Below are 9,635 nucleotides of genomic sequence, written 5' to 3'. Positions count from 1 at the left end.
ACCCCCCCCCCCCCCCACCCCCCCCCCCCCCCACCCCCCCCCCCCCCCACCCCCCCCCCCCCCCACCCCCCCCCCCCCCCACCCCCCCCCCCCCCCACCCCCCCCCCCCCCCACCCCCCCCCCCCCCCACCCCCCCCCCCCCCCACCCCCCCCCCCCCCCACCCCCCCCCCCCCCCACCCCCCCCCCCCCCCACCCCCCCCCCCCCCCACCCCCCCCCCCCCCCACCCCCCCCCCCCCCCACCCCCCCCCCCCCCCACCCCCCCCCCCCCCCACCCCCCCCCCCCCCCACCCCCCCCCCCCCCCACCCCCCCCCCCCCCCACCCCCCCCCCCCCCCACCCCCCCCCCCCCCCACCCCCCCCCCCCCCCACCCCCCCCCCCCCCCACCCCCCCCCCCCCCCACCCCCCCCCCCCCCCACCCCCCCCCCCCCCCACCCCCCCCCCCCCCCACCCCCCCCCCCCCCCACCCCCCCCCCCCCCCACCCCCCCCCCCCCCCACCCCCCCCCCCCCCCACCCCCCCCCCCCCCCACCCCCCCCCCCCCCCACCCCCCCCCCCCCCCACCCCCCCCCCCCCCCACCCCCCCCCCCCCCCACCCCCCCCCCCCCCCACCCCCCCCCCCCCCCACCCCCCCCCCCCCCCACCCCCCCCCCCCCCCACCCCCCCCCCCCCCCACCCCCCCCCCCCCCCACCCCCCCCCCCCCCCACCCCCCCCCCCCCCCACCCCCCCCCCCCCCCACCCCCCCCCCCCCCCACCCCCCCCCCCCCCCACCCCCCCCCCCCCCCACCCCCCCCCCCCCCCACCCCCCCCCCCCCCCACCCCCCCCCCCCCCCACCCCCCCCCCCCCCCACCCCCCCCCCCCCCCACCCCCCCCCCCCCCCACCCCCCCCCCCCCCCACCCCCCCCCCCCCCCACCCCCCCCCCCCCCCACCCCCCCCCCCCCCCACCCCCCCCCCCCCCCACCCCCCCCCCCCCCCACCCCCCCCCCCCCCCACCCCCCCCCCCCCCCACCCCCCCCCCCCCCCACCCCCCCCCCCCCCCACCCCCCCCCCCCCCCACCCCCCCCCCCCCCCACCCCCCCCCCCCCCCACCCCCCCCCCCCCCCACCCCCCCCCCCCCCCACCCCCCCCCCCCCCCACCCCCCCCCCCCCCCACCCCCCCCCCCCCCCACCCCCCCCCCCCCCCACCCCCCCCCCCCCCCACCCCCCCCCCCCCCCACCCCCCCCCCCCCCCACCCCCCCCCCCCCCCACCCCCCCCCCCCCCCACCCCCCCCCCCCCCCACCCCCCCCCCCCCCCACCCCCCCCCCCCCCCACCCCCCCCCCCCCCCACCCCCCCCCCCCCCCACCCCCCCCCCCCCCCACCCCCCCCCCCCCCCACCCCCCCCCCCCCCCACCCCCCCCCCCCCCCACCCCCCCCCCCCCCCACCCCCCCCCCCCCCCACCCCCCCCCCCCCCCACCCCCCCCCCCCCCCACCCCCCCCCCCCCCCACCCCCCCCCCCCCCCACCCCCCCCCCCCCCCACCCCCCCCCCCCCCCACCCCCCCCCCCCCCCACCCCCCCCCCCCCCCACCCCCCCCCCCCCCCACCCCCCCCCCCCCCCACCCCCCCCCCCCCCCACCCCCCCCCCCCCCCACCCCCCCCCCCCCCCACCCCCCCCCCCCCCCACCCCCCCCCCCCCCCACCCCCCCCCCCCCCCACCACACCCCCCGCCCACCCCCCCCCCCCCCCCCCCCCCCCCCCCACCCCCCCCCCCCCCCACCCCCCCCCACCCCCCACCCCCCCACCCCCCCCACCCCCCCCCCCCCCCACCCCCCCCCCCCACCCCCCCCCCCCCCCCCCCCCCCCCCACCCCCCCCCCACCGCCACCCCCACCCCCCCTCCTCCCCCACCCACCACAACCCCCACCCCCCCCCCCCCCCCCCGCCCCCAACACAACCCCCCCCCCCCACCCCCCCCCCCCCCGCAGAATAATGCACTTTCAAACTTCTTTCAGTGCTCTTTGAAGCTGTGCGGAATGGCAAAATCCACTTGCAAACAGTTGTGAAAGTGGTTTGAAAATGCATTATTTTGCGTGTGCGGAAGGGGCCTATGTTTCCATGATTCTGCAGTCCTAATGCCTCCCTGGCCTTGGTCAGTTGCATGCATGCTGAGCTGAAATTAGAGGATCCGCTCTGAAAGGATCCCTCTCTGCTGTTGCAGATGCCCTTGGAGGAGGCAGTTGGGAGCATCTTTGAGGCAGGCCGGGTTCCATCTGAGAATGACCAGATGCAGCTCTCAATAGATGTCAAGGAAGAAGAGGAGGGAGATGCAAGTCTGCTAGGTAAGAAGGGGAGGCCTTTTTCCTCCCTGAGAGTTTTTACATTTTTAGCTAAAAAATTATCTTCTGTACATAAAGCCTCCCACAGTTGAGAACTGTGTGGCTCAAATCCAACCTTCTCATCTTGTTTAAATTTTTATTTCAGTTGATGATATAAAAATCTGTGACATTGATCTCCATTCACACTTTTCCTTCACATTTCTTTACTATATCCTTCAACCCCAAATAATCTATGCTCCCTCTATCTTTCAATAGTACCACTTCATGTGGGGAGATCCACCAGGGTATTTTTATAATCGTCATCTTCCTACATTTCCCCCAACCTTTACCTATAGACCATCATATATAATGATCATTAAACTCTTTATGCACCTTGTCTTTCTTGTACCATGCCGTACGTACATCAGGTCATGACCTTCCAAGTTTAATAGATCCTTATTTTGAAGCAGCATCCTAATGTTGCAGCTTGGTAGAAAAGTTTGAAATTTGGTAATCCTAAACCTCCGTGTTCCTGGCAATCACATAAGTTCTTATATTTAATTCTGGTTCTTTCTCTCCCACACAAACTGTAAAATATCTCTCTTCATGTTCTTAAAAAAATTGTATGATATCAATATAGTTTTACCATCTACGACGGCTGGCCCCCTTCCTTTCCCAAGCTGACCTGGCCACTGTGGTCCATGCAACAGTCACCTCCAGGCTAGACTATTGCAACTCGCTCTACGCGGGCCTTCCCTTGCATCTGGTTCGGAGATTGAAAATGGTCCAGAATGCAGCGGCCCGTATGCTCACAGGGGGTGCCATGAGAGAACATATTACCCCTGTGCTCCGCCGCTTGCACTGGTTACCAATCGAATTCCGAATCATTTTCAAGGTGTTGGTGTTAACCTTTAAGGCCTTGCGCGGCCTGGGACCTCCGTACCTGCGGGACCGTCTTACCCCATATGTCCCAAATAGGTCTCTGCGTTCGGCAGAGGCCAACTTACTGGTGATCCCTAGCCCCTCGATGATACGGCTGGCCTCCACCCGGGCCAGAGCCTTCACAGCTCTGGCCCCTGCCTGGTGGAACGCTCTTCCATCAGCTGTCCGGGCCCTGCAGGATCTTGCTGAGTTCTGCAGGGCCTGCAAGACTGAGCTGTTCCACCGGGCCTTTGGGGAGACCAGCCGTTGATGAGGGGCCCTCCTTTTCCTCTCCCTCCTTTATGACATCATGGAGATCCTGCCACCCCTTCCCTTTTGGGGTTCTTATGGGAATTGATAGCAGGCGCCATCTGGAGTTAATTAATGCTGCATTTTAAATGGGGCAGGGTTTATTTTTATTAGAGCTGTTTTAACCCATATTTATTGTATCTTATTCGATGCTGTGCTCTATCTATGCTGTTCACCGCCCTGAGCCCTTCGGGGGAGGGCGGTTTATAAACCCCCCAAAAAATTTAAAATAATAATAATAATAATAATAATAATAATAATAATAATAATAATAACTCGGCCGCCGCTGGGCCTGGGCTCAAGCCGCGGCCTGGCGGGCGCGCTGGGGCGGCTGGAGGAGGAGGCAGCGGCGGCGGCGGCGAGCCTCGGGGAGGCGGCTCATGGTGCAGCCATGTTCGCTGGGTGCAGTGCCTAAAGATCTTGAACGGCACTTAAAAACAATTGGCGCTGACAAAATCACCATGGGTCGCTCCCCACTCACCATTAGCCGCGGGGTTTTCTCTTGTTCAGACGCGGGGAGCCAGGACGTTCCCCACATCCCCAGCGTCCACTGCGTGGCTGCGCAGAAATTGCCGCTCTTCCTCCTCCCTGGCGCGCGTCAAATCTGCTCTTCAAAAAACAGCAACATTTTCCCAAACCCCGAGCTTGGCGCGGGGTGGTGGGGTGGTGGGGAACCCGGAAGATGACGCGCGGTTGATTCGCTGGGGCGCAGAGCTTTCCGGCCAATCAGGGGAAAGAATCCTCCATTTTGTTTGGGGAGGGCGTCACCGTCAGTGCGCGGAATGAAGCCACATGAAGACGTTGAGACGTGTGCACAACGTGACGTGACGATATTGTTCCCTTTGTTCGCGGTTTATTGCTGCAAATTCACAGCGAATTTAGTTTGCGAATTCACACAGCGAGGTGCTGCAGACCAGACCAGACGAGTAGTCGGTGGCGGCGGCAAGAACTGATTTTCACTTTATTTTTATGCTGACGTCAGCATGTGCAGACGTCTCAAACAAATGCTTCCAAAGCTTCCAGCGCGTTTCTGATGACGTGCAGACATCCGAGCCTATCAAAAACGACCTCGTCCCAGCCAATGAAAATGGAGGCCCGCCCTCCCTCCATGACGCACACCTGTGCCAGCCAATGAAAACACTTCATTGCCTCTATTCCCATGAAACTCCCGTTCTTGGCTGCCCGCGTTAGCTCCTTAATGGCAAATGAGTGGGGAGCAAATAGTCTCCGTGGTCATAAGCCGCGGAGGCTTTTCGGCGCGGGGACGCTGCGGAGTTGCACACGAAGAGGTAAGTGGGGAGCGACCCCATATGTCAGCTGCAAAAGGCCACCCTACTCGGCTCTGTACGCATTATTCGTCGATACATCACACAGTCCTAGATGCTTGGGAAGTGTCCGACGTGTGATGTAATACAAAATCCAGCATATTGATCTTGCTTGCTGTGTGTAACTGTTTTGTATAATAATAAATAATAATAATAATAATAATAATAATAATAATATCAGAATTATCTGAAATTATCTGTGGCGTCAATGGCAGCCATTTCTGCATTTTCAAAAGCCACTTGCTGAAGTTGGCTAGCCACATTTCCCTTTTTGTTTATGTTGCTCTCCATGCAAAATCTCCTTCCTATGAAAGCAAGAAGCCAAGAGGAAATATCTTGACTTCTTGGCTGAATGTATGTCTGAAATCCACAGACTAGCTCTTACATCATGTTAGAGAAGGCAGTAAGGTTAGAGCATGAGAAGACCTTTTCAGATGACTCATTTCTTCTCTGCTCTTCTATCTGATTCCCAAGCAGAGCTGGAAAACAGATGGATTTCCCAAAAAAGTCCATTGGCTGAGACATCTCAGCAAGTCCAAGATGGAGTGACCACTTGGTTGGTAGGCCAACCAAATTTTGGGCAGCACCTCTATGTCACAGAGTTCCCAACGTGGTGTCCATGGACACTATGGCACCCACTGACACGTGGGTGAGATTTTGCCCAGCAGTGCATCTGGTTAACCATTTGAGATTCTCCTACCCAATCCCTTTAACTGGAAATGCAGGGATTGAATGTGGGATCTTCTGTATATCAAGAAGAGAAGAAGAGTTTGGTTTTCTATCCCCTCTTTCTCTCCTGCAGGAGACTCAAAGGGGCTGACAATCTCCTTGCCTTTCCCCCCTCACAACAAACACCCTGCGAGGTGGGTGGGGCTGAGAGAGCTCCGAGAAGCTGTGACTAGCCCAAGGTCACCCAGCTGGCGTGTGTAGGAATGCACAGGCTAATCTGAATTCCCCAGATAAGCCTCCACAATTCAAGCGGCAGAGCTGGGAATCAAACCTGGTTCCTCCAGATCAGAGTGCACCTGCTCTTGGCCACTGCTCTTAGCCACTACGCCACTGCTGCTCCAAGTAGATGTTCTATCGCTAAGCTACATGCCTCCCACAAGAAAGATGCAAGTTGTAACATGGCCTTCAAATGGACTTTAAAGGAGCCAATGAGCTCTCCTGCTTTGTTCTCCAAGCTGGCAAGAGGAACTGGGTACTAGACTTCTTTCCCCATGAAACTACATTAGTGGTGACCCTTAGCCAAAGCCACCAAAAGGTGGAATTCCTCTTCCTGTTACAATAAATCCAAGAGAAGCTGATTGGTAGTTGCATTTGGACTCTCATTGGGTTTTCTCTCCCTTTTCCAACAGAGGAAGGTCATCTGAATGAGGAGGCCACCAGACAGACCTTATCAGAAAGAGCTGAGAGTGAGGAGCTGAAAGAGAATTTCTGGAATCCAGATGTACCAGAAAACCAGGAAGAAAACCTCACAGAAAACAGGATGGATGAATCCTTTCCTTGTCAGGATGAGGGCTTTCATGAATTCACCGTGCAACCAGCAAAGCAAGCAGACAAGATAAGGAACCAATATCTCGATGTTAATTGGGAACTCCCCCCAGAGGAGACATTGGACCAAAATCAGGGGTTGTGTTCAGAAAGTGAAACACTCTGGAAAGGAGAGAAACGTTATAAATGCTCAGAATGTGGAAAGAGTTTTAGCAAGAGCACACACCTGATTAGACATCAAATCATGCACACTGGGGAGAGAGGATACAAATGCTCCGAATGTGGAAAGACCTTCAATCAGAGCGCACACTTAACTTCCCATCAAATAATCCACACAGGAGAGAAACCATATAAATGTTCCGAATGTGGGAAAAGTTTCAACAAGAGCACCAACCTGATTAGGCACCAGAGGATGCACACGGGAGAGAAGCCGCATAGCTGTTCAGACTGTGGCAACCACTTCTCAGATAAATCAAGCCTTATTCAGCATCAGAGAGTGCATACAGGCGAGAAACCATTTAAGTGCTTGGAATGTGGAAAGAGGTTCAGTCACAGGGGAAGCCTTCGTGCACATCAGAGACTCCACACAGGGGAACGACCCTATACGTGCTCAGACTGCAGCAAGAGCTTCTGTGATCAGTCCAGTCTTATTAGGCACAAGAGAATCCACACAGGGGAGAAGCCATATAAATGCACAGAGTGTGGCAAGAGTTTCAGCCAGAGCACAAACCTTACTTTACATCAAAGAATGCATGCCAGGGGTGGGGAGGAACTGCCCCATGATCCTCCCCATCCACTTACCAGTGAGATAGCTGTGTTAGCCTTGTGGCACCTTTGAAAACGACTTTGAAAACTATTGTACTGTCAGGAATTAGAGTCCCTTTAACCAGGTACATATGCATGGTTGAATAAATCGGCCCTGCATCAAGTTTACTTGGTATTTGAGGCTAGGAAAGAATTTCTGTGAAACAGAGCCCTTTCTGTGTTTCCCTATTCTGTGTAGAACTGCCTGACTAAAGCTTTGAGGTAGTTTTCGTTTTGTAAATTTTAATAGTTTAATTGTAATTTGGAAGGTAAACTTTCTTGGAGTTGCTTTTGGATTGAAACCCAAGGCATAATAAAATATAAAATAATTAAACTGTTTACATTTTACTGGCTGTTGAAAGTATTTCAGTTGGAGCAGGTGTCTAAATTTGCATATGAGAACCAGTGCAGGAAAAATGAAATCAATAAAGCTCTTTCCCGTGCAGCAAGTGTCTTGTTAGAGAAACGTAGTGCAAAATAAGTCAGTACATAAGAAGGAAAATAAACTGGCAGAAACTTGTATCAAAACATGAGAGAGAAGGAAGCAGAGTGAGATGAAATCCACTCCATCCCAGGAATCAAGTACCAAAAATTACAGACCCACAGGGTCATTGTTTTCTGTCTGGGGTGAGATTTCTGCATTTCTGATTCTATTACATTACTTATTGGATGTCCTATTCTGTTGATTGCATTGATCTTCTTGGTGATCCATCTTGATTCTCAGTGAGAAAGACAGACTATAAATGATTAATGAAATTGTTGAATTTGCACTCTGCTCTTTTCTGGTTAGCAGAAGGAAGGTTGAGGAACAAGTGGGTATGGATCACCTCCCTTGTGCGCAGCCAAACAGTACTCTAGAAATTCAGATGACCCTGGCATAGTGGAAAGTCCCGAGTTATCCCTGGACCATAGAGCCTCAAGAGGCCAAGAGCAGAGTGGACCTTATTCCAGACAGGATGAGAAGGGAAGTTTGCTGGGGTTGGGGAAAAACAGGTCATGAAAACTTGGTTGAGGAAGGAGGCCATTTTCTACATATATCTTTACGGGGAGGAAGGCACCTTCACAGCTCAGGAAAACAGCAGTGAGGAGCACTTGGTCCTGAGAAAGCAAGGAAGTATCTCTAAATACTGAAACCAAAGTAGTGAATGAGCCAGAATAAATGCAACTTAATTTCCATCTTCAGAGATAAGGGGGAAAGGATGCGCCTTTATTCCAATTTCTTGTACCCTTGCTCAGTTGTGTTTACCAGTGCAGTATGTGTGTGTGTGCTTTTAATTTGTTCATTAAACAACTTTTCATTTTATGTACAATCAGCTGATCACAGGAAACGACATGAAGCCCAGTTTAGTCCACACACACGTTGCAATAGCAGTTCCAAGCTCCAGATTAGGTGGAACTTAGGGAGAGTTTAGAGGGAGGGGAGGAACCATAGCAAGGTATAATGCCATAAAGTTTGGGCTGTCAGGCCCTTCATGGGGGGGAAGGGTGGGGTTTCGGGACTTTGGAGTTTAATAAGTGATATAACCCCTGGACATATCAAGGGGATGCCCTGACCACAGCAGTGGTGAGAAAAGATTTTTTAAAAACCCACCAGCGTTACAAACAGTGGTATGTTATGTCCAGTAAAAATCTGGAAGTGACATTGGGTTGCTCTAGGAATGATCAGAAACTCTGTGGCAAAATCATGAACAGCTACACAGTGTGACTTCTATTTTTTTACTGGCAGTGATGTAGTGCCACAGGCAGCATCCCAGCCCCCCATTTCCTGCACCTACAACCCTCCTGCTGGTTGCCACAGTTCACTCTCCAAAGCACCCATTTTCTCTAGGGGAAACGTTCTCCGTATTTTGGAGATGAGCTGGAATTCCTGAGGATCCTAGGTGGTCCCACCTACAGGTGGTATTCCTACTTGGAGAGCTCACCTGAGAGAGGCTGGTCTCCTTTGTAGCAATTGAGCGAAAGAGGGAGATGTCCAACTGGTGCAGAGCTCTTTTAGGAGATTAAATGCGAGGGGAAAGTGCAAATCCTTGGGTCAGACAAAACTGCTGCAAATTGGTCTGCTGGTGGGAGTGTTGCTACCTTGGGAGAAATGGATAAGGAGTCTTTTCCAGGAGTAGCTGCTTGAGACTTGTACTGACTGTGGCACAGGCACCCTCACAGTCCCCCAGGAGGTGCAACAGAGAGCACAGCACCTTTGTCTCATATTTCTAGAAGTGTTGACTCAAAGCCGTTTGTTTCTGTGTTGTTCATCAGCAACAGAAACAGGACAGCAGCTCCAAATGTTTTGAAGATCACATTTAAGTTTAGTAATAAATGCAGAATTGCTTGCCAGCATTCTTTGATCTGAGATTGCAAATCCCTTAACAGTCCAGGTGCTCGGGTGCAACAGCCGCAGAAGGCCATTGCTTTCACATCCTGCATGTGAGCTCCCAAAGGCACCTGGTGGGCCACTGCGAGTAGCAGAGAGCTGGACTAGATGGACTCTG

General features: G+C 56.0%; 1 protein-coding gene across 1 annotated transcript; it reads left to right on the top strand.

Annotated features, from left to right (window-relative positions):
- The first annotated feature begins 2,199 nt into the window (after nt 1-2,199).
- Nucleotides 2,200-8,456, top strand: LOC125428800 (zinc finger protein 239-like). The gene is made up of 2 exons (XM_048489463.1): nt 2,200-2,320; nt 6,210-8,456. Exons 1-2 carry the CDS (start codon nt 2,200-2,202, stop codon nt 7,181-7,183), a joined length of 1,095 nt encoding a protein of 364 aa, XP_048345420.1. The 3' UTR covers nt 7,184-8,456.
- The last annotated feature ends 1,179 nt before the right edge of the window (nt 8,457-9,635 follow it).

The sequence above is a fragment of the Sphaerodactylus townsendi genome, linkage group LG03 (assembly GCF_021028975.2).
Source record: "Sphaerodactylus townsendi isolate TG3544 linkage group LG03, MPM_Stown_v2.3, whole genome shotgun sequence".
Taxonomy (NCBI): domain Eukaryota; kingdom Metazoa; phylum Chordata; class Lepidosauria; order Squamata; family Sphaerodactylidae; genus Sphaerodactylus; species Sphaerodactylus townsendi.
Note: the sequence above shows the minus strand (reverse complement) of the source record. Positions and strands in the feature narration are given on the sequence as shown.

Bases quoted from the DNA above. Each gene is read 5' to 3' on its own strand.
- LOC125428800 (XM_048489463.1), top strand. From the start codon at position 2,200: ATGCCCTTGGAGGAGGCAGTTGGGAGCATCTTTGAGGCAGGCCGGGTT. The intron at 2,321-6,209 runs GTAAGAAGGGGA...CTTTTCCAACAG, and splicing joins GGGAGATGCAAGTCTGCTAG to AGGAAGGTCATCTGAATGAG.